Here is a 25,757-nt window from a genome sequence, read left to right as displayed (position 1 = left end):
GAACAGTCTGTGTGGTTTGGTGTTTGTCCCCCTGTGTGTGACTCTATGGTCACAGTGCTGCTTGTTGCTCTCTGGCTGTGGTTAACAGACTATCCTGCGTCTCATTTGTTACCACCTTGTTGTGTCACCTCGGTAAGAGAAGCAAGATGGTCAAACTGATGTCGTCAACCCTGTTCACAAACTTGTGGTGGTCTGGATTAGCTCCTTTAGTTCTTATAAATGGTCATCTTGTGGCATATAGCAAACCTGGTTTGCTATATGCTACACAAAAATAATGAATGGCTGCATTTATATAAACATTTTCTAGCCTTAGCGACCACTCAAACTGCTTAACAACACATACCGGCAATCACCCATTCACACACACTTTCATACACTGGAGGCAGATGCTACCATTCGTCTGTTGAGTGATAAACATTCACACGCATTCACACACATTCACACACATAATGAACAGCCATTAGGAGCAGTTTATGGTTCATTTCAGCCACTTCAATATGTAGACTGGCTGAGTCACAGCTGCCGTGTGTCATAAAACACATTGAAATGAAAACATACAAGCTATGAAGAGCAATAATACAATGACATACCTGCTCGGAATACCTATACTTTTGGAAGAGACGTCCAAATAATAATTAATAATAATAATATTATCAATGATAATGAAATATAAGAGCTGGAATAAGCAAGATAAATCATAGAAAAACATAACTAAAATAATATAAAAATAAGGAGTGCAACAGTTCACAATAGTTAGTCCACTCAGTAAGACACACACAAGACACAAGGAATAAATACAAGAAAATGTAAAAATAATAATACAAAATAATACAATGTACCTAAAAATGATTCAAAGACAAATGAAAGGGGGAAATTCCTAATTGAAAAGACATCTAAGAAAGTTGTCTTCTTTCTGATGTCCAGAGAAAAAGTATTCTACCTCTCCTGCTGAAAACACTTTCTGCTTTAATACATCCTGAAGTCTGTGTTTCTTCACATTAGTACCGGAAAGTCAGGTCAAGTCTAGAGGGGAAGAAGTGCATCAGATGTTGTGGCATTAACCTGAGCTGCAGTTCACACTCACCCCCCGAGGATCTCTCTGTGAATGAATAACTAAATAAATGAAGTGATCAGAGCTTAATAAAGGAATCACTAAACTAGTCAGCCTGGGTTTAACACTGGTTGCTTTGGGGACCTCTCTGATGTTTATTATTTTGCTTACCTCTCCGTACTGCTAAGAGACCCCCAGAGACCCCCAGAGATCCCCAGACCCCATGTTTCTCAGTGTGGGTCAGAAAATGTGTTTTCTGTCTTCGCCGATCAACAGAGGAGATTGGAGCACGCTTTTTGCATTCTAATTATAATCCCATTTAATGCTCTCTGGCGTGTCCTTATAGGCGTTAGCACAGCTTTGTCAGAACCCATAACAGCATCCTCATTTTATCAGGCGCTCGCAAATATTGTTCTAACTTGAATCTGCGTCCCTCCGCAGCGCTGTCATACGCTGCTCATTAATGGGAGGTTCAGTCCGTCTGGAGCGGAAGGAGAAGTCCCTGCTGGCCGGGAAGCGGCCTCCTGGGCGTTCTGCTTGTCTGCGTCAGAACCAAAGTGATCGACAGACAGCCAAAGGAAAAACTCATAGGCCACAACACCCCCTCCCCTTACTGTGCAATGAGATTTAGTTTGTTCATGAGAATTGCATGTTGGGAGGAAATATCCCCGACAAATGTCCCTCTTTGGAGCTCATAGATACGATACGACACGATGAGATCAGAGCTTTATTGATCTCCGCAGGGAAATGCAGGAGTCAAGGCAGCAACAGCAAACAAGAGATAAGGAAAACGGTATAGGGCAGGTAGAGTACACACTGGGATAATAAGAATAAAAGGGAGTACAACATATGTAAGTTACTGTATACATTAAAATAACAACAATGTAATTTGGAGCTTAAACTGTTAACGTATAGAAATATGTTTATATATTTAATGTTACTGCATATGCGTGTCCAAGATAAGTACATATGGTGCAGGCATGTACTGTACCTAAGGTTATAGGGCCCTGGTATGTTGCTTTCAGGTTCACATGTGGATGTTGTGCCTTTACTCTGACATGTGTCCATGCTTTGATGTTCAAAAAGCTCTTTATTCTTCTCTTACTGCCATTTTTTAAAAAGTTAGTAAAGTTATTATGAAAGAGTGCTGTGGAGAAAAGAAGGCATCACGTGAAGAGGCATTCATTGCATTTTCAGCATATTGTCCCGCTTTTACATTTACCACATGATTGGCATGATAAGACTAGTTCATCCCACTCTGGAGGTCACCACGGGAAACAAATTGTTTTCATGATTTCCCTTGAGATTTGACACTTTAGTCAAACTTTCGAAATTAAAAACTGTGTTTATCTCCCCTCCCACCACTCTACCTCTGCTCCCCGCTGCTGCTCTGTATAATTTTGTAATTGGACAGAAAAGACTAGTAGAATAGTATTTTCGTCACCCCGGCCCCCCCCCCCCTTTGCCAGCTGCTGGTCGGTGTCAGCAGCAGCCGCTCTGTAATTGCCTGGTAATTACAGCAGAGATGGGCTGTGCGTCCAGGACTAATCGCCCCCTCCTTAACGAGCTGGACTCAATTAGAGCGTAGAATTAAAGGCCCGTCCGCCGTCCTGACATTGGTGGATGGTGACATAATAAATCTCCTCTGACGGGCAATGCACCACCTGCAGTACCGGCGTGTGCCAGCAGAGGACAGTGTCTACCTGTGGATGTGAAGCTCCTGCAGATGTCGTTCTGTGTGAGCTTGATGACTTGCACTGCATTGTTCTGGCTGAAGGAGACTTACTGCACTCGCTGCTCGGGATCCTGCAGCTTTGACTTTCAGCCTCACATGCCACAACACTTTATTGTTGTTGTTGTTTGTTTTGTTTGAACATGACCGTGATGGGTGAACACTGTCATCTACTGCTGCAGCTTCATTAAACAACAACCACACATGAATTCATCACCTTATTCATCCATGTCTTCACCCAGTAAGCAGTGAGTTTATGCTTTTGAGCTCAACACATCTCAATGTCTGGGGTAAAACTGGGCTAAATCTTGCCGAATTAAAGTTTTCTTGGCATTGTTTTCTGCTGAAACAATGGCTATATATCATTTAAACATGAAGTCCAAGGTCCTAACCTAGGGATCAGGACCCGGACTGAAGGATCCCTAGTTAATTAATGGGATCAATGATACAAGCTAATTTCTATAACCCAAAATGTGTTTACCTATTCTGAAACATTTTATTAGCTTCTCCTTTTCTGATCTGTCTGAAATACTGCATGCCGCACAGGAGGAACATTTCCCTCTTTTATTGAAGTGCTCAAAATGTATGTCGACATAAAGGCGTTAACCATTTTTAAGGGGGTCACAAGTCTTGAAACACGTGGTCTAAACAACTTCATCCTTGCTGCTGTTTTTACAAGAAAACTGCACTCTGCTATTCCATGGGAGGAGTAAGAAAGGAAATGTAAAAAAGGTCAGTTTTGGGAGTTGAACTAGTTCTTGCTGTGATCTACAGTATCAGTGATAATAACCTCATGCACTGTGTTGCATTCAGTCCCCACATGAGACCATATTTCGAGTGCATTTATTTCCACATGCCTGGCTGCATTTTCTCGCCCTGATTGTTGCTCCTGCAGCCGCCGGTGCCTCGGTCAAGGACACTCTGCAGGCTGACTCATTGATTGACATGGGGATACGAGCTGTTAGAGGTCTCGCTAACCACCCATGGCATGTCCGCCGAATGTCCACGTGCTGAAGACCCAAATGATTGCATATGTGAGAGCAGGTCATCAGTCTGACCTCTCCGTGCCTCTTCTCATTGCAGCGTGTGATGAGTGGACAGTGCTGCCTCGACCGGACCTCTTCCAGGACGTCAATCGCTTCGGACACTCGGCCGTCATCAGTGACAGGTAATCATTTATGCAGCACTTACTGTACTGTACAGTAGCTAACGGCTGCACAGAAAGGCTGTATGGAGAGTGTGGAGCATGTATTTTCGGCTAAACTAATGGAACAAAATTAAACAAAATAGGTTAAAACCGCAACACAGGATCTTATCTACAAAAGAAACGTGCACACACATACACAGAAAGGCATGGTATTCATCCCTTAGAGTCCCACAGATTTGTAAAATAAGCTAAAGAACACAAGATATTCTGGAGGCTTTCATTGGCAAACACTCAGACACCAGCACCTTTTGCTTCTTTTAATTTGTCCCTTTTACATCAAAAATCTACTACTTTTTAATAAAATAGGGAGGGAGTTAGTATGGGAGGAATGTTCAGCCTCAACCTGATTTCTCTCAGTGACCTTGGTTCTGGAGTCACTGCCTTTATTTCCACTGCGGTTAACTCATATTTAATGATGCACTCTCATTTAAAGACATGTCCTACTGGAATATGACACACAAACAAACATGTTAAGTACATATCTGCCTCTGATATAAATACGTCGTTTTCCATATGCATTCCGCTACGTTTTTCATTAGGGGACTCCTCAGCTTTTCGAATGGGAAATTTCAGTTTTCTTGGATCCTTTCCTTGCTTTCTTTATTCATGACCACCTCTCTGTGCACGTTGCAGTCCAGATGCTCTCTGAATCATTTGATCAAACTAGATATGCAATCTACGGTGGCTGACGGGTGCAAACTATAGACTGTGTATATAAGGTGCAAACGCGCTCCAACGGCCCAAAACACTCCAGAAAGAAGTAGTGATATCTGAAGGACTGATCCGACCACATTGTTACACCGTAATGATCAGACACATTCTTTGTTGAAAAAGAACATTTCCAACATACTGTAAACTCTGTGGCCGCAAACACTTAGAGCCAAGGCCAACTGACAGAGACAGAGAAAAAACCTTCTACCTTGGAAAATAATCCCCTGTGCGTTCATACATGACATTTCATTATTAGCCTGCGATGTGAATAGATTGTGAAAGTGATGGTGCTGCGACCAGAAGGGATGACTCATCGGTAAGTATTATCTGCACCGCCAGCAGAGCAAGACACAGCGATCCATATTAAATTATACATGGTGTTGTAGAGAACGCATCAAATATTAACACGAATCACCAGCCCTGTTGGAGTCAATCCTCTCTGATGACTCCTCAGGACCAATTAAGAGTTCATTCATGCATTGGTTCATCGATTCGTTTCAGATTCAACACAATCTCAGGCACACTTTGGAGTGAAGTTAAGTTGAGCTTTACTTCAATAAAATGTTGGCTTTGGAAAGAAAACATGTCATAGCACTTTACATTAAGGCTTGAAAAGAAAATATTTCTTATAAACGTATTTAAACTTTTTATTGTATAACATTGTTTACAATTGTTTTTATAATAGTTCTATATTTGCTTTTATTTTACAACTTAATTATTCTTACCATTTTATGTATGCACCATTATACATCCAATCAAGTTCCCTGTATGTGTCGCTTTGTAATTTTAATCCTGAATCCTAAATAACTATGGAGATTTAGTCCAAAATAAACTGCTCAACAAAAGATAGTTAGTTGCAATATATTCTCTAAAAAGTTATTCCAAACACAAAGGCATAGGAGTTTTAGTTTGAATGTTCAAGGTAAAGTACTCATGTTATAAAATATGGAGGCATCACCTACTCCAATCCCCTCTTTGCATTGGCCTCAATTTGATTTGAAAATGTATTTTTTTGTTTTCTCGTAGTTCTCAAGTTCATATTGAGTGATGATGCTCCTCAGATCATAATACAATGCGTGGCAATCCCCCGGTCTAGACTAAAGGAGAAACTGAAGGCTATAGAGGAATGCTTTCACTGTCAGTGCCTCCAACTCTGCAACACTCTTCCTTTAGAAAGGTATCTTTAAATCTATACTAAGAATAATTGTTTTCTAAACCTCACTTTCTGTATTCAGCTATTGTTTGTATAATTGCATTCTTTTATTTTTTTTTATTTAACCAGATAAAAGCATTGAGATATAATCTCATTTGCAATGCTGACCTGGCCAAGAAGGCCGCAACGTTACACATAACACAAACATATAAAATACAGAAAACATAACTAAGAAAACAAAAGACAAAAAAGCAGTCACTACATTGTGCACATTAGGACAGTAAGAAAGGTGCACTACTTATTACTGCAAGAGCAGCTGGTGGTAAGGACTTCAGACAACTTCAATTTAAAACATGCTATTGAGACAAGTGCCCTCAGTTTGAGGCGTGATTGAAGGTCATTCCAAGACCAAGGACCATAATAAAAAAGACTCCTTTTGCCAGCCTCCGTCCGCACGGCAGGAACCTGGAACCGTATCCAGGCACTGTATCTGAGGTTTTACAACCTCTTACGAGTCACAAACTGGAGCAAATCTTTGAATATCTGCTTACTATGAAATAATAATTCTTCTTGATCTCTACCGGTGTTTTTCCAAGTAGTCATAGGTCTTTCTGTGTGTGAAGCTGACCGTTGAGCGGCCCAGACCAAGCAAGGAGGCAGAGGCAGAACGTCCAAAAATATAACCCGACCAGGGTTTCCGTTAGCCGGAAATTACCGGTTTTTAGCTGGTAACATTTATTAAAAACAGGTAAATTCAAAACCTGCCGGTCAAAATGTCTGGTAATAATTAGGGAGGCTCCGATCGATCGGCCGCCGGTCATTATCGGCCGATATTCACTCTTAATAGTTTGATCGGTGCTCTCTATAAAGGCCGATCAGGAGAGCTGGATCTGATCGATATGGACATAAACGCGAGTGAAGTGTAACCGGACGAGAGAGAGAGATCAGATCAGCTGCTGAGTCTGACCGAGACACGCAGCTCTGCATGATCACCTGAAGCCCCGCCCTCTGTTTAGCGGGCTGCAGGAGCTGCTTGAGAAACTGACGGGCTGTCAGGAGGGAGAGGGGAAAAGAGAGGATCCGTTTCTCCCGTGTTATTATTCAAAGTTAATGTAAACTTCTGAATAATGTACGTTATCTACTACAAGTAGTTTGTTTGAATGTAATAATTATGGTGTTTGTTGTTTGTGGAATCATTTATTGAAAAATGAATCTGAATTTTTCGATCTGTTACGATTATAAACTGAAGCAATATAAAAATGAGCCCCGTGAACTGAGTTTTAAACTGAAGCATATCTGCTCATAGTCCGGTAATTACCTGCTAACGGAAACTCTGCTACACAACTCTTATTATTATTATTGAAATATGACCGGTAAGTTTCAAATTTGTCCGGTAAAATAAATTCTGCCCGGACATTTGACCGGCGAGAAAAAATCCTAGCGGAATCCCTGAACCCGACGTGGGCATTTATTAAAATCATGGGCACAAAGTTCACCGCCTCAATCCTGCGGTTCTCCTTTCACACATCCTGCAGCCACAAGGATCTCACACACACACCCAGCCCTCTCAACAGACAGAGAAACAGAGCCCAAATACCCACACTCCAATCAGCACAACAAGACACAGGTGAGGGGGGAGGAGACAACACAGGACACCAGGTGCACACAATCATCAGCCACAGACAACATATACTGTGCAATCACGCTAATAAAGTGCAATATTACCCGGCCTGAAGCCGTCAGTCCATAGTGTGTGTTGCCTTTTTTAAACTTTTATAACTTTAGTACATTCGTTCATGGTCTTAATCGTCCTTTGCTTCTTTGCAAAGACTCCCATCTCTTTAAATTAGGAAGAACGGAAGCGGATCAGTTTTGGTCCCCTGTAACCCGTTTCTATTCTCCTCCTTCTGATGGGACACGCAGCAGGATGTCCAGAGCGAGCGGTTTGAAGTCTGCCCTCTGTGATCCGACGAGACTTTTGATCAGACGGGTGCAAATTATCCATCCGCCCACCCTGCCCAGCCAATGCCTCACACACACACACACACAGACAGACAGACAGACAGACAGACAGACAGACAGACAGACAGACAGACAGACAGACAGACAGACAGACAGACAGACAGACAGACAGACAGACAGACAGACACTAATCCCAGCGGAGAGAGATATTCAGATATGCCCTGTACACACACTCACACATATACACTCACACACAGCAGGGTGGTCTGTCAGGGTCATCCTCACAGGAAGAGAGTGCTTGTTGGGGATTTAGCAGACTTGTGAGGCAGGCTGAAGCCGGAGAAGAGGAAGAGCACTCGGCCTAAGCTTCCCGGGCTCTCACTGTGCACAAAAGGTTGAAACCAGGGAAGATTGAAGCGGAAATCACCTGGGTTTACTTCCTGAATCCCTTACATCTCCTCGCCACCTTCCACTGTAGCCTTCTGACATCTCCCCCCCTCTCATCTTTCAGCGTGATGTACGTCTTCGGAGGCTTCAACAGCCTGCTGCTCAGTGACGTCCTCATGTACACGTCGCCCAGCTGCGCCGCCTTCTCCAGCCCGGCGTCCTGCAGCCAGGCCTGGCCCGGGATCCAGTGTGTGTGGAACAGCACCCAGGAGAGCTGCCTGCCCTGGGAGAGCAGCGCTATCGGAGGGGAGCAGCAGCAGCAGCTCCCGGCCTCCTGTAACACACGATCATGTAGGTGACACCGCCATCGCTTTGAAATGCTAAACTGCTGCACGTCTGCCATGTGAAACTAATCCCAGATTATTTTAGATCCTCGCTGTCTTTGTGTTGAGTGTCTGCAGAGCTCATCTGCATTCGTAACACTGATGTCCAACGGCATGCACAAACTGGCAGAAAGGGCTTGTTTGTAACAGACTGCCAAAGCAGGGAAAAGGGGGGAAAGAATGTCACCATGGTGATGCTTGTGTGATACTGTGCTGCAACGGGATCAATTCATTAGCTGTTCAACAGGAAATTAACAATTTGTCTCGCTGCTGATTTCTAATATGTTTACAGTTAGTGGAAAAAAAAACATCAAAGCTATTTGAAAATATCAACATAAACTTTTTTTAATTGGCCTTTTTCAAGATTTTCTAGACTATTTATCCATCAATGAATTCAAATGGCAAAAGAGAATACTCAACTCCACCAAAATGCAAATGAGCTTATGACTTTTGGAGCAAGTGCTACAGTAGCTACTTTAATGTGAAGTTGGCAACACATCACAGGACAAAGTGCATTCTGTTTTCCTTGGATTTGTGCCGTAAGTGGAGCTCGCATCTGTCCGGGGCTTTTACCCACTCCAAACACAAACGGTGTCATCATCCTATAGCCATTACATTGTGTATTCAACATTTAGTTTATGATGATGGTAAAGCAACCCTTGACTATTGCCGCTTTAACAAGCAGCAGATGAATAATAATGTCAACATGACGCATATGTCATTTAAAGTGTAAACCATACATTTCTACCTCATTGGGAAAATCGTGACGTGGATTTTTTACTGTTATTTGCCAATTTGAAAACTAGATAATAATTTAATCAACAAATGAATTAAAACAATCTTAATGGTAATAGTTGTTATCCTAAGGCTGTGAATTTGAACTTTTAAGTCATTTTCTTTAAAATGACAGTTTGTTCTAGTTCTCAGGGTTTACTGTGTGTGTGTGTGTGTGTGTGTGTGTGTGTGTGTGTGTGTGTGTGTGTGTGTGTGTGTGTGTGTGTGTGTGTGTGTGTGTGTGTGTGTGTGTGTGTGTGTGTGTGTGTGTGTGTGTGTGTGTGTGTGTGTGTGTGTGTGTGTGTGTGTGTGTGTGTGTGTGTGTGTGTGTGTGTGTGTGTGTGTGTGTGTGTGTGTGTGTGTGTGTGTGTGTGTGTGTGTGTGTGTGTGTGTGTGTGTGTGTGTGTGTGTGTGTGTGTGTGTGTGTGTGTGTGTGTGTGTGTGTGTGTGTGTGTGTGTGTGTGTGTGTGTGTGTGGTAGGTATATGTGTGTCAGATAGCAAGATGTGATCATCAGAGGCAGCTCAGCCAGGTCTCTCTGCTTCCCGCTGAGAGAATTATTTTCTATTTGTCACAAAGAATCCTCAGTTTCCCCAACACGGGCACTCTCATTTCCCGGCGCGGGGGTCTGAGGAAGGGGTGGCTGATGGAAACTGCTTCCCGGAATATCTTTCAGCCACGTTTAATACCAGAGAGGCTCCCCGCTCTGCTGCTGTCTGCCAGCCTCCCTGCCCCAGTTTCCCCAGAAGAAAGCTCATGTCCAGGAAGTGTTGACAGATCAGCGGTCCACAGCAGGACGAGAATGACTTAAAGTGCCGTATGAGAAATGAACCAGAACTCAATATGCTTCCATTTTAGAGCCGTAGGTGAAATATTTAGTGTGATATGGTGTAAAGTAAATGCAGTCAAATTAGCTGCTCCATGACTTGACATTATTAAATCAGTAATAATAGTCCAATATTAAGTAAATGATTGGGATAATTCATCCACAACTGGTGTCAAATCAATGCTGCGACCCATCATTTTGAATCATTGCTTAAAAATAGTTTTAAAACGATCAAACGACAATAAAAATGTAAGAATGTGAGACCAGGTATTCGGGTTAAAAAACGTTGCCCACACTCTTGTAATATTCCTTTACTTTCTGCGTGTCCTTTTTATATCACTTTAAATAGTTTTTAGGACAAACCTATGTAAAGTCCATGTTCTTCCAACTGTTGCAGATGCAGACAGTGAGAAGTGTGACCAGTACACAGACTGCTACAGCTGCACCGCCAACACCAACGGCTGCCAGTGGTGCTCCGGACAGTGCCTGTCTCTGGGGAGCAACTGCACCTCCGCCACGGTGAGAAAACACTGCTAACCCTGCAACTCCAACATCACAAAGCACAGTCCTAACTGTCTCTTAAAATACCTGAAATTCATTGAAATGTCGGCCTAAAGTACAGTTGCTCTACCGTTGTGTTCACTGCAAATGTTCAAGAGTGTCAATGGAATGTGTTTACGTTTTGCTCAGAGGGAGAAAGTCACCACAATTAAAAATAATTAGAATGATTCAATTTGGAGCACATCAAAGAAGCAAGAAGAAAGCAAAGCGTTAATTGCACATTAGTTACATTTCTTTACAAAAGACTTGGGGTAAATATATTGTTAATTGTATTTTTCCTGACTAAAAGACAACGCTTTCATGTTATAGGAATTAACACATGCTTTGTGTTACTATTAAGTTTAAGGCCTTGGCTAGGTACATGTATGTGGAGGACATTTCTGAAGATGTATATTTCCTTTATAATGCTATAGTTTGACCACAAAATACAAATTGGTATAACATTTATTTCTATGGTAAGTGTTAGTCTACTACAAATAAACACGACGTGTATCTTCTGTTAACTAGGTTTATTCAATCAACGTGCACAACACCAATACAGAGCCATTAACGAACTGGACCTCAGGCTCCAGGTCGACACAGACTAACTGCGCATGCGTTTCACAGCCTCAAGAGGGCAACCTAGACTACCGTATGGCCAGTAGTATAGACGCAAAGAGATGACATGTTAACAGTAAGACAAGGGTTTAAAACGTCTTCCATTTAACTGCATCTGCTCCTCACTTACAGCAGTTTAAAATGTACGATTAAAAGGCCTTATTTAGTGAAGGTCTCTTTGAAACACAGTGATGAATGTTTGGACATTATGAGTTTCTCTGCAACTCCATTAGCTTTGTCAGATTGTATCCATTTTAAATGTGACACAAAAGTACTCTCTTTCATTTCCTCCAAGAGTTATTACACCCTATAAATCGAGACGTATCACATTTGAGTGATGATTAGATAAAGGGCTGATGAAGCACGCTCTCGTCTCCTACAGTGAATCTGATCGTCAATCTGCGGTTAAATGGCTTCTCAGTCAAATGCACTATGATGCCAGAAGACAGTTCATGTGTCTCCTCCAGCGCTCCTATCTGCACTTGATATCTCCAGCTGTGATGACGTGGCTTTCTACTCAGCTGCATGGTCAGGAAGAAAACAATCCATTTAGATACAAGAGTCTTTCTTCATAAAATCTTTGCATACGTTTCAAATGTTACTGATCTAGAATATTTAGTTGCCTTCTATTGATAATGAAACAAATGTGTTAGTTTGAGTTTGAGTTATTTTTCTGCTTTCTCTTCCCAGGTGGCCATAGCAGAGTTTGAAGTTTGTCCCAAAGACAACCCGTCATCGGTGTGCAACAAGAAAACCAGCTGTAAGAGCTGCGCAGTGGACCAGAACTGTCAGTGGGAGCCCCGCAACCAGGAGTGCATCTCACTGCCAGGTAACGGTGGGAATACAAACATTACTTCACAGGCAGAGGAAATGTAAAGTATTTACAATTTTGGTGTTAGTTTCATCATCGCCTTTTTGGCCATCTATCATCACTTATGGGAACAGTTTATGCCCCAAGGCTTTTATTGGTCATACGTACATAGCTACAGTGTAGCTATGACGATGAAAATCTTAGGTCACAGGCTCCTCCAACAGTGCAACACAATAAAACTGAAAAAATAGTTCAAGTACATACAAAAAGAAAATAGTAAAATAGGGAAATTGTGCAATAAGAGTCTATATACAAGTGGTTGGATTGGATTGAATGGTAAGAGTTGGGAATGCATCACCAATAACCAAGCTTGTATGATGATATGGTCAAATATTTATATATATGGAGAGAGATGTTCCCATACAGGTTCCATCGTAAAGTTGGAGACCAATATGTTGGATTTCGCTATATTTAACCTGCAGGACGTTTATCAGAACTATAATTGCAAAATTAGACTAATTTAAAGAGGATACAACATTATAGAATATTTATTATATCATACTGGTTTTAAGTTAAGTTAGATTCAATGTGACAGTACTTCCTACATTTGACAATGTGTATGTCCCTCTATGGCTGTGATTCCTTTCCTGTGGTAACCTGTTGATACAAGTATTGAAAATGATGTTGGATAATCAAATAAAAGTTGTCCTATTCATAATCTGTCAACTCATTGTTCAAACCCATATTTTCTCTACTTCTCATCTAATTACTTTTTTGTCCTTCACCATTCCAGAAAACGTGTGTGGTGAGAGCTGGCACCTTGTTGGAAACTCCTGTGTGAAGATCATCACGGCGAAGGACTCGTACGACAATGCCAAGCTGGCCTGCCGGAGCCACAACGCCGTGCTCGCCTCGCTCACCACGCAGAAGAAGGTGGACTTTGTGCTGAAGGAGCTGCAGATCATGAGCGTGGTGGTAAGTGAGAGGGGGGGACAGTCCTGGATATCACCTGAATTGATCAATCAGATTGGACCATTTTAATGATTTAAAATCGCACATTTTCAAGAAGTTTGCATCGACATCTATAATCATCAACGGTGGAAGAAGAGTTTAGATATTTTTGCTTAAATTAAGTAGAAGTATAAAGGTATTGGCAACAGAATATACAAACAATATCAAAACTAGAAGTACTTAATACACATAATGGCCTTGTCAAACACATGTATGTGAATAACACGTACTGTAAGCGCTTCTGAGATATAGAGGGGGTAGAAGTATAAAGCAGCTCTAAATGAATATATATATCCTTTATTTAACCAGGTAAAAGACTCATTGAGATTAAAGTCTCTTTTCCAAGAGTGACCTAGCCAAGAGGGGCAGCATGTACGAAGTTACAACAGATAAAACACAGACATGTAGCCTTTATTTAACCAGGTGAAGCCCCTTGAGATCAAAAGATCTCTTTTTCAAGGGTGACCTGCAGGACATTAGTTACACATGTAACATAAAAACAACAGAACAACAATAAGGATGACATACAACATAATGTACAGGGTACAGTTTACAAAACTCTATTTACAGTGACAGGTACCATGAGTATCAAACAGCATGTCACCCAGCCGAGTTTTAAAATGATGCAGGGGAACCAAAGTGCTCAGTTTTAAACAGGTTTGCAGACTGTTCCAATTTAGTGGAGCTGCACAACTAAAAGCTTTCTTCCCTAAGACAGTCCTAGCACTTGGCACATTTAATAAAACAACATCATGAGATCTCAGGCAATACGTACTTTCAATTCGTCGAGAGATCAGAGAGCAGATCTAAAAGGGTAGTTTACCCAACATGGCTTTATAAATGAACATGTACCAATGACTGAGCCTCCGTACAGTACGTGAAGGCAGACCTGCCTTGGCATACAGGGTACAGTGATGAGTAAGTGCTTTACAGTTAGTCACAAATCTCAGAGCACTGTGATACGCAGCATCTAACTTTTCCAGGCAATGGGCAGGTGCATTCATATATATCAAATCACCATAGTCCAGCACAGGTAAAAAGGTCACAGTGACTAGCCTTTTCCTGGCTTCAAATGAGAAACAGGACTTGTTTCTGAAAAAGAAACCTAGCCTAACCCTCAGTTTTTTAAGCAGGTTATTGACATGAAATTTAAAAGAGAGACAATCATCAAGCCAGATACCAAGGTATTTGTAACAGGCAACAACTTCAAGTTTTGTTCCTTGCGTAGTTACAATATCAAAAACAGGCTCTGGTGTCTTTTTAGCTTTTGAAAAGAGCATTACCTTGGTTTTATCCACATTTAAAAGAAGCTTTAATTCAGAGATCTGAGTCTGAATAATGTTAAAAACAGCCTGTAATTTAACAACAGCCTCCTTAATGGAGGGACCTGCACAGTACATCACAGTATCATCCGCATACAAATGTAAAGTAGCTTCATCCACATTATCACCTACGCTGTTAATATATATGGAGAATAAAAGTGGTCCTAAAACAGAACCTTGTGGTACACCATTAGAAATGTTTAATCACTCAGAAGACAGTCCATCAAAATGAACACATTGGGACCTTTCAGAGAGGTAGTTCACAAACCAACCCACTGCAAGGCTGGATATGCCAATACTGAGTAGCCTCTGCTTTAAGATGCGATGATCAACGGTGTCAAACGCTTTGGAAAGGTCAATAAACAGAGCTGCACAACTCTGCTTATTATCTAAAATACTAGTAATGTCATTTACCACTTTCATTGTCGCAGTGATCGTGCTGTGTTGCTTTCTGTATCCTGACTGATGTTTAGACAGGATGTCATTTGTACATAAAAACTCCTTTACCTGTTCACTCACTAGGCGTTCGAGCACCTTAGCCAGAACTGACAATTTAGAGATTGGCCTATAATTATTTAAAATAGTTGCCTCCCCTCCTTTCAGTAAAGGCAAGACATAAGCAGACTTCCATACTTTTGGAATTGTATTTGTGCTGAGGGAGAGGTTAAAAAGAGAAGTAAGAGGTGGAGCAATAAAATCTGCAGCTATCTTTAAAAAGAAAGGCTCTACGTTGTCCGGGCCAGCCGGTTTCCTAGGATCTAGCTTAGATAAGGCTTCATGAACAACATTGACAGTAAAAGGAGTAAAACTGAAAGGGTTTTCCAGACCACATTGTTCAGAGTCACGGATTGGGGTGTTCACAGAAGCAGAGTAAGAAACAGAATCAAACAGGACACAAAATGCTCATTAAAGCAATTTAGCATAGTGGCTCTATCCGATATAGTGCCAGATGCTGTGGTAAGGCACGGAGGTAGCTCATTACGGATCTCACCGGTGGATATCAATTTTATTGCTTTCCAAAATTTCCTAGGATTATTTAGACTATTTACATGACTAGGGTTGGGAACCGAAACTCTGTTCCAGATGAGAACCGATAAGAAAATACCGGGTACCCATACAAAATACACAATTTTGGTTCTGCTTAACGGTTCCTAAACGCGGTAGACCCTGTATTCCACCGGGTCCGTCTGCGCCGCGGTGACCCGGTGGAATACAGGGTAGGCGGACTGGCCATCTGTGTGTTCTGGAGAATCACAGAACGGCCGGTCGTCAGCGGGCCGTTGACGGCCGGCTCGGTACGCTGATGACCGGCACCGCCCTTAATTTTTTTAAACGGCATCATGTAAGTTGCGCTGACAGGCGACAGAGGTCCACAGTTGCCCTGCAGCGAGGCTCCCCCCGCCTCCAGTAAGGCAAGGCAAGGCAAGTTTATTTATATAGCACTTTTCGACGCAGGGTAATTCAAAGTGCTTTACAAAAAAGAAATGAAAGACATTAAGCATTAAAAAAGAAAAGCTAATAAAATAAACACCAAGGAAAAATACATGGATAAAAGTTACAGTGCAGTCTAAAATATGAAAAAGTACATGGATAAAAGTTACAGTGCTAATAAAATAAACATTAAGGAAAAATACATGGATAAAAGTTACAGTGCAGTCTAAAATATGATTTAATTTAGACAGACTTTCTTCACCATATTTTGCTCGCATGACATCCACAATCGGACCCTCAGGAGGCTGTACACACCCCCTCCCCTGCTTTGCTTCCATAACAAAGTCTTTAAAGTGTTACCAAAACACTCCGTGTTACCAAAACACTATTTTTCATCCGTCGATGCCAGATATTCCAAATATCTCTGCTTTCGAGCAGTCCCTCTCATAAATGTCATGGAGTTTAATTACGTTTAGAAAAAGTACATGGATAAAAGTTACAGTGCAGTTTAAGATATGAAAAGTTCAATTAAAAGCAGCGACAAAAAGAAAAGTCTTCAGCCTGGATTTAAAAGTAGTAAGAGTTGCAGCGGACCTGCAGGTTTCTGGGAGTTTGTTCCAGATATTTGGAGCATAATAACTGAACGCTGCTTTACCATGTTTAGTTCTGACTCTGGGGACAGAAAGCTGACCAGTCCCTGAAGACCTGAGAGATCTGGATGGTTCATAGTTTAGCAGGAGGTCAGTAATGTATTTTGGGCCTAAACCATTCAGTGCTTTATAAACCAGCATCAATATTTTGAAATCTATTCTTTGACACACAGGAAGCCAGTGTAAAGACTTCAGAACAGGAGTGATGTGGTCCACTTTCTTAGTGTTAGTGAGGACTCGAGCAGCGGCGTTCTGAATCAGCTGCAGCTTTCTAATAGATTTTTTAGTGAGACCTGTGAAGACACCATTGCAGTAGTCGAGTCTACTGAAGATAAAGGCATGGACAAGTTTTTCCAAATCCTGCTGTGACATTAGTCTTTTAATCCTAGATATATTCTTTAGGTGATAGTAGGCTGATTTAGTAACTGTTTTAATGTGACTGTTGAAACTCAGGTCAGAGTCCATGACTACACCTAGATTCCTGGCTTTATCTGTTGGTTTGAACATTGCAGACTGAAGCTCAGCGCTAACTTTTAAACGTTCTGCCTTGGCTCCAAAGACCATTACCTCAGTTTTATCTTTGTTTAATTGGAGAAAGTTCTGACACATCCAGTCATTGATTTGTTCAATGCACTTACTCAGTGTTTGAATTGGAGCATAGTCTCCTGGTGAAATTGTTACGTAAATTTGTGTGTCATCTGCATAGCTATGGTAACTTATTTTGTTGTTCTTCATTATCTGAGCCAGTGGTAGCATGTAGATGTTAAAGAGAAGAGGCCCCAAGATGGAGCCTTGAGGAACCCCACATGTCATATTTGTCAACTCAGATGTGTATTTACCTATAGAAACAAAGTTGTTTCTATCCTTTAAGTAGGATTTAAACCAATTTAGAACTGTTTCCGAAAGTCCCACCCAGTTTTCCAGTCGGTCTAGTAATATGCTGTGGTCAACAGTGTCAAACGCAGCACTGAGATCTAATAATACTAACACTGAAGTTCTGCCACTGTCTGTGTTTAAGTGGATGTCGTTAAAGACCTTTACAAGAGCAGTCTCAGTGCTGTGGTTTGGACGAAAGCCTGACTGGAACACATCGAAACAACCATTTAAATGCAAGAAATTACTCAACTGTTGAAAAACAACTTTTTCAATGATCTTACCTAGAAATGGCAGGTTTGATATGGGCCTGTAATTGTTCATTACTGAAGCATCTAGATTATTCTTTTTTAAGAGCGGTTTAATGACTGCAGTTTTCAGGGCCTTGTGAAGTGAAGAGATTTGTTTACTATATGAAGTAGTTCTGAGGCCATGCAAGGCAAAACATCTTTGAAAAATCCTGTTGGAATAATATCAAGGCAGCAGGAGGAGGACTTCAGAAGTTGTATAATGTCCTCTAGGTTTTTATCATTAATCTGATGGAATTGTGTCATGATGTCTGAATTGATGTTAAGTGGACACAGAGACAGCACATTTGCTGTTCCTGATGCAGAGGCACTGACTGCTTGTCTGATTTTCTGAATTTTGTCAGTGAAAAAGGAGGCAAAATCATTGCACGCCCTGGTGGTTAGAAATTCAGAGGCTACTGACACTGGGGGGTTAGTTAGTCTGTCGACGGTAGCAAACAAGGCACGTGCGTTGTTTTTGTTTTTGGTAATGATGTCAGAGAAGAATGATTGTCGTGCGTTTTTCAATTCCAAATTATAAAGGCCAAGTCTCTCTTTATAAATTTCAAAGTGAACCTGGAGATTTGTTTTTCGCCACCTGCGTTCAGCTTTTCGACATTCTCTTTTTTCTGTTTTAACGGTCATGGCCTTTCTCCATGGAGATATTTTCTTCCCAGTCACTTCCTTTACCTTAATTGGAGCAATGGCATCTATAACATTTTTAATTTTTGAATTAAAATGATCTACTAGCTCATCTACTGAGATGTTAGCAGGGGCAAGTGTGGAAGAAAAATTCTGAGTAAACATTTCCCTAGTATTTTCAGTTAAATATCGCTTTGTGGTTACCTCTTTTTGAACACTTGTGTGAACAGAAATAGAGCTCTCAAAGAAAACACAGGAATGGTCAGAGAGCGCAACATCAGTCACCACAACCTTAGAGATATTCAGACCCTTTGAGATAATTAAGTCCAGAGTGTGCCCCTTATTGTGCGTGGGCTCCGTCACATGCTGAGTCAGTCCATAGCTATCAAGAACACAAAACAGTTCTTTAGCCCCTCTGTCCTGGGGGTTGTCAACATGGATGTTAAAATCACCAACAATGACTAGACGGTCAAAGTCAATACACACTATAGACAGCAGTTCAGTAAAGTCATCAAAAAAACTTGCACTGTATTTGGGTGGCCTATAGATATTTAGGAACAGAGCTCGAGAGGAGCATTTCAGCTGAAGGGCCACATATTCAAAAGAATCAAAGTTTCCATACGATATCTTCCTGCATTGAAGGGAATCATTGAACAGAATAGCAACTCCACCCCCTTTCTTATGCATTCTTTCCTGACTCATAAAACTAAAGTTGGGAGGGGTTGATTCGATAAGAACAGCTGCACTGTTATTTTGTTCAATCCAAGTTTCTGTTAAAAACATAAAATCAAGATTGTGCTCAGTGATAAAATCATTGATTAAAAATGTTTTTCCTGCCAAAGACCTGACATTTAATAAAGCTAGTTTAAGTTTGTTAAACACACTATCAGTCAGGTTTTTTGTAACAAGCTGTGGCTGACATGGAATCACTGCTAAATTAGATAAACTCACACAAACGTTTGAGCGCTTCCTGTATCTAAGATGATTTACCGCTCTTAATCTATTACCTATCAACACAGATATCGGCAAAGCTACTGGCAGGCAGGGCCCTGGCATGTCCAGTAGACAGTTCACGAGCTCAGTCACTTCATAACACAAAAGATGGGTCGCGGTAAACGCTCTAAAGTGAGGCTCCACTACACTAAAAAAGAAAAAGACAAGGCACAATGTAATGCCTGTTAATAGCTCGCCACAGGCATAGCACAGTTAAAATAAAGCACAGCTATTGTGCAATACATTTGTATTGCATGTATATTTTTTTATTTGTAAAAATGTCAGTTAAAGCTTAAAACAATAAAGATATTTTGTTATCTAAACGTTTGACCTCTTTATTTTACAATTTTGGAATCGAAACGGGGAATCGATAAGAACCGGAATCGATAAGCAGAACCGGAATCGGAATCGATACATTTCAAACGATACCCATCCCTAGACACGACAGGCAGACAAATACAGTAAATAAAATGGCACATTAGCCAGTCAATATGCGAAGTAAAACAAACTATTAAAAATCATTCAAAACTGGCAACATTTAAAACGATTTTATGATATATACGAGCACTCACATCTACCAATGGTGTCGTGTTCTCTGTCCTTTAAGATGGACCTGAATTCCCCCATAGTGATTAAATCTGAGAGTTTCAGCTCCTTCTGTACATTGTTCCAAGCTGTGGGGGCAGCATATTTAAAAGCTGTTTTACCCAGTTTTGTTCTCACTGTAGGAACCAGCATCTGAATAAAATCTTGGGAGCGCAGGCCAGGCCATATAGACTTTCTCTTTGACACATACAGTGGGGCAAAAAAGTATTTAGTCAGCCACCAATTGTGCAAGTTCTCCCACTTAAAAAGATGAGAGGCCTTTAATTTTAATCCAAGGTACACTTCAACTATGAGAGACAGAATGGGGGGAAAGAATCCATGAAATCACATTGTAGGATTTTTAATGAATTAATTGGTGAGATCTGCATGGAGGAATGGGCAAACATACCAGCAACAGTGTGTGAAAACCTTGTGAAGACTTACAGAAAACGTTTCACCTCTGTCATTGCCAACAAAGGGTATATAACAAAGTATTGAGATTAACTTTTGTTATTGACCAAATACTTATTTTCCACCATAATTTGCAAATAAATTCTTTAAAAATCAGACAATATGATTTTCTGGATTTTTTTTTCTTTCTCATTCTGTCTCTCATAGTTGAGGTATACCTAAGATGAAAATTACAGGCCTCTCATCTTTTTAAGTGGGAGAACTTGCACAATTGGTGGCAGACTAAATACTTGTTTGCCCCACTGTATGTGCAAATGTAGGAGGGAACCAACCCAAGCAGAGATTTAAGAATGAAGAAAGTAAAGTACAAGTATCAATTGTACAGTCAAAACAATGTACAGTGCAGTGCTCCAGTAAAAGTTACTTTCCACCACTAATAATTATACATCAGCTACATAAATAAGAATATACTGTTCAGATCGCCTCTTCCATGTTATAGTAGACAAAACAAAACTAACACCACATATACAAAAAAATTGTGTTAAAGAGCTGCCCTCTTTAAAATGTTGCTTGTTATCTCCAGGTGAGCTCTGCTTGATTATCTTTGTCTTAATTCCTTGGAGTAGTGAGAGTGAAACAAATCTACCACTAATAGATTATTTCCTCCGACATCTTTTACTCGCTCCATTCGAGCAAATACACAGAAATCTATCCTCACGATCGACTGTAATCATCAGATGCAGGTCACATACCACAGATGTGAGAATGACTGTTGGCTTTCATCTTTACATCCAGTTTGTATACAGCCATAACACACATGGGATATGAAAACAAGTCGAGATATGCGAAGGTTGCATTTTACCCAGAGATGCAGCACGCAAAGTGATTAACTAAATGAATACTGAATGTGTTCGTCTTTGAAGATATTTGCTTGTCCTTGTAGCTTTTCTCATGGTTGCTTGTAATGATGGTAATTAACCCATTTCAAAGTTGGTTCATAATATATGAATTGTAATTTAATGTAAATTAATAACACCCAGTTGCACTGAGGTCAATGAGGATGGGACTAAGTCGGGCACTTAGCAAAGAAAAACAAATACAAATAAATTAAACAACATAGAATCTGCGTAACCCACCTTTTATTTATTTTGTAAACCGGATTTTTACAATTACATTTGACTAACCATATTTATGTGAAAAGATTAATAGAGAATTATTTGGAAACTATTTTGATTATTCATAAATACTTGTACTAATTACCATGAATACCAACAATTCTCCAATAAGAGGATGATCTGCTATGTCTTTAAAATCATTGTAAACAAATTATTTTAAATGTTTAATCAGAAAATAAGACGACATTTGATGACCTTACCGTCGGATCTAGAATTGGCCATTTCCTGTCCTATAATGGAAATCATACAATCCTTCATATTTCCTCAATGAATGATTATGCTCTATGGAAAGAAGTCTCACATTTTCATGCTGAGGACCCATGTGATTTGACTAATCACAGCTAAATCTGTCTAAATATTAGGGTATGTGTCTCCACTTGAGTTCACTGTGGAATGTTTAAAACAAAGCACTGTGTGCTCTAATTATCTGTTCTGCACTTCACTGTCATGTACAGCTGCAGCGCTGCTTTAGTTTCAGACACAACCACTGCCATCCCTCACTGAAGCCTCCCGTGCTAAAATGTTACCCACTTACGATCCTACAAAGTGCGCTGGAAACCCGCTCAGCATATGTAATGTGGACGCTAAACAAGACAAAGACATTGAGTTTAAATCACAAAGTGGAGCTGGGATTGAGTGTTTTCCATCCATACTAATGACATTGTGCAGATTTCCCCTGTTGTCTAAATTCAATTGCCATGGTCAGTTCCAGGTAATCTTTGCGCTTAAAGGCAGAGAAGAAGAAGTCATTTCTCCAGAATAATATATGTTTTCACCCTGTCCAGTCTAACAATGAAATGCTGCACGGCCACAGAGACACGTGCTTCACAAGTCTTCCTGTCATGTTTTATAGATGCCGTTTGTGCTCTTTAGCACTTCCTACTATTTACAGACCGGATCAATCAATCCCAGAAATGCAATTAAATCCTGATGGAACAGTAATTCTCTTTTTGTTTACTACTGCTGCAACAGCTTGGCCATTGATTAGAGATGGGACGGATAACAGAGCCTCCCAGGTGGAGGAAGAAAAGCTGCTTCTAGTGCCGCCAAGGGAAATGTATTCAATGTAGAAGATTTATTGTTGCTCACAGCCAGCGTAAGTCGCGATTCCTGAAACAAAACAAAACAGTCAAAAGTCCTAATTTGTTTCTTGACATGATTTTCATAAATGTCACATTAGTTTTTATTTACAGATTAACTTAACTTGTCTCTTTTTCAACCGTTTTTTTAATGAGCTTTTAACATTAGACGATGACCAAACACTAAGAGAATGTTAAAAAACAGATTTACAAAAATATATATTTTAAAAGACAACAAATTAACAATGATGTTTTAACATTAATTCAAATTGATACGTTTTTGGTCGATACAATTTATAAAAATTGTGAAAAAAATCATTTTCCAAAAGCACATTTGTAACATTTATTTGGTCACCTTACCCACAGTTTTATATGATATACAAAAGATACAATCTGGAAAATCTACATATTTGAAAGGCTGAAAACGGTTTATCTTTCATGCAAACTTAGCAGAAAATGCTAAGTGATTATTCGTCGTCTAATCATTAAAGCTATAATGATGAGTAGTGTAAGTAAACAATCGTCAAGCTTTGAGCAGTGATCACATTTATAGAAAACAACGTGTTTTATTGTGTGTAATATCCTTGTTTTGACTTTGTGGTGCTGCTGTGTGTTTGCAGTACAAGGCCTCTTTGACGCCATGGGTGGGGCTCAGGAAGATCAACGTGTCGTACTGGTGCTGGGAGGACATGTCTCCCTTCACCAACACCTCGCTGCAGTGGCTGCCCGGAGAGCCCAGCGACGCCGGATTCTGTGGATATCTGGCCGAGCCGGCGTCCAGCGGACTGAAGGCTCAGACCTGCATCAACCCGGTGAACGGCAGCCTGTGTGAACGACCAGGTGGGTGCTAAAATACTTAAAGGGGACCTATTATTCAAAATCCACTTGTTCATGTCTCTTCTACATCAACATGTGTCCCCTCTGTGGAAAGAGACTCTGATAGTTTCAGGAAAAAATATTCTCTCTCTTTTTGTCCTGATCCATTTCTATAAAAACCTGTCTGAAAATGAGCTGATCAGATTTTGGCCACTTTATGATGTCATTACGATGTCTTGGCTTGTGTAACCATTAGCCAATCAGCAACCAAGGTAACTCCCCCCCCCCCCCCCCCCCCCACACCTTATCACCTGAATCTCCTCCTAGAGCACCATTGTGTTCTTTTTAACCAAATATCTCTCAGAGGGGCGTGGGGAGGGGCTCCTTATTTTCATCTAAAGTAACAGACAGAGAATCAGCACTTTGGAAACAGGGCTGAAACAGAGGGGATTATGGGTAATGCTGCAAAGATCTGTTTGGTGTTTGGAGCCAAACACTTCAGAGACATGTTTTGTATATATCTGAGACCTGTAATATATTGATGAAAAACAGTGTAATAGGGGAGCTTTAAAAACTCCCAAAGAACTGTGTATCATCCAAACTAATTACTGTTGCTGCCTTAGGAAATCACTTACCAATAGACAAATGGAAATGTTGTACCAGCCTAACTTTTTGAAATGTCCCCCAGCCAACCACAGTGCCAAGCAGTGCCGGACCCCGTGTGCCATGAGGGCCATGTGCAGCGAGTGCACCAGCGGCAGCTCCGAGTGCATGTGGTGCAGCAACATGAAGCAGTGCGTCGACTCCAACGCGTACGTGGCCTCCTTCCCCTTCGGACAGTGCATGGAGTGGTTCACCATGAACACCTGCCCACGTAAGACTCTCAATCTCTGCAGTTTCTTTCTAATCTTTACATCATATTTCAAAGATTTAACTAATTAAGATTTCCATCTGTTTTTATTTTGGCAAGATATTATTGATATATATATAGACTCAGAATAATGAATAACAAGTATTTACCTGTTAGAACTTCATGTTTTTGGTCATTCAGTCTCTTTCACAAGACTTTGCATAGTGAAGCTTGAAATTAAACACCTCTGAAAAATGTATTGGGGCACAGAAGTAGAGTCAACAACAAGGACTCAAAAAGAATAACACTTTTCTAATGTTCCTTCTATTAAGTTTCTTGAAAAGTACTTTTATTTGGTAGTCATTTCAGCAAAAATACATAGCGTTTTGTTATACTTAACTAATTAAATAGTTTAGCGACGCAACATGATAATGTCTTCAATAATAATAATAAATCATGAGTTTCAATCTGAGGACGAGGAAAAAAAACTCAACACATTAAAGAAAACACAAATCTGAAGTCCGCTCACATAGTGCTCCTTAATGTTCTTAACCACTTGAGTGAATGTAGCGACCTCCATCAGACTTAAAAGAAAGTCCCTCAAAGACAACATTTTAAATAACTGACGCTCTGAGGCGGAGTTTCTCTAGTGTTGTTTTTTAACCTTCATTTAGCCGAGCACATTACACCGTGGCCCCTCCAGTAGATGAGATGGGGATTAATAATCTGCTTTAATAGTGTGGTAGCTGAGTCTGCGGCTGGTGCTTTGTTGTGTGCACAGCGCAGCGAAGAACAATTTTCATTTATTTAACCTGGCAGGTCAATTAAGCATATATTGTTGCTACAGCTACACACAGATAATCCTCGAGGGCTGAGAGCTAGGATTTAAAGTATAAGCACATATTTATAGAGAGCAGCTGGAGAGAGATAAATGGACTGTTGAGCCTGATGGAGGTGTTATTAATTTAATCTTTTGAATCACCCAATAAAAAATATACTCTTACCTACCATTCATAGGACAGTAATTGATATTTGACTCCTTTACTTACACGTGGGGAATCACTGAGAACCAGCTCAAGTAAAGGCCTGTACTCACATAGCGTCATTTTTCAATTATTTCCAATGAAGATTGAGCGCCTACTGCCTCGAGAAGAAATGCTGCACCCAGCGCTCTGCTCGTTTTGCATTGCTCCGGGTGCTTCAAATTAAAAATATTTCGCTTTTTTAGAAAAGTGTCAGTGAGGTAATTGTAGAAATTGGAGGAAAAGCTTGACAGTGTCTTTAAGACTTGAAACTATCATAACAATGCAAGGAAAGCCCATTTATACGGGAGGATACGCCGGGTGGACACTGGATGTTGCTGCCGGTGAGTGTGTGACTTTTCGTCCTCGCTCTACGCTCGGCAGACTCATGCATTCATACAAAGTGTGAGAGCAAGCGTCTTCCAGTTGGATGATAGTAAAATAACAAACAAATAT

At 40.6% G+C, this 25,757-nt stretch overlaps 1 protein-coding gene across 2 annotated transcripts in view; it reads left to right on the top strand.

Annotated features, from left to right (window-relative positions):
- Positions 1 to 25,757, top strand: part of atrn (attractin) — a 153,948-nt gene that overhangs the window by 32,658 nt on the left and 95,533 nt on the right. The window contains exons 11-17 of one of the 2 annotated variants that reach the window (XM_034111168.2): positions 3,867 to 3,951; positions 8,328 to 8,554; positions 10,583 to 10,704; positions 12,034 to 12,178; positions 12,948 to 13,129; positions 23,234 to 23,453; positions 24,118 to 24,303. In XM_034111168.2, the coding sequence (XP_033967059.1) occupies positions 3,867 to 3,951; positions 8,328 to 8,554; positions 10,583 to 10,704; positions 12,034 to 12,178; positions 12,948 to 13,129; positions 23,234 to 23,453; positions 24,118 to 24,303 (1,167 nt within the window). The remainder of the gene's footprint in view (positions 1 to 3,866; positions 3,952 to 8,327; positions 8,555 to 10,582; positions 10,705 to 12,033; positions 12,179 to 12,947; positions 13,130 to 23,233; positions 23,454 to 24,117; positions 24,304 to 25,757) is intronic. The other variant, XM_034111169.2, reaches the window with a different exon arrangement.

The sequence above is a fragment of the Pseudochaenichthys georgianus genome, chromosome 22 (assembly GCF_902827115.2).
Source record: "Pseudochaenichthys georgianus chromosome 22, fPseGeo1.2, whole genome shotgun sequence".
Taxonomy (NCBI): domain Eukaryota; kingdom Metazoa; phylum Chordata; class Actinopteri; order Perciformes; family Channichthyidae; genus Pseudochaenichthys; species Pseudochaenichthys georgianus.
The sequence above is the reverse complement of the archived record's forward strand: the minus strand, read 5'-3'. Positions and strand labels throughout refer to the sequence as shown.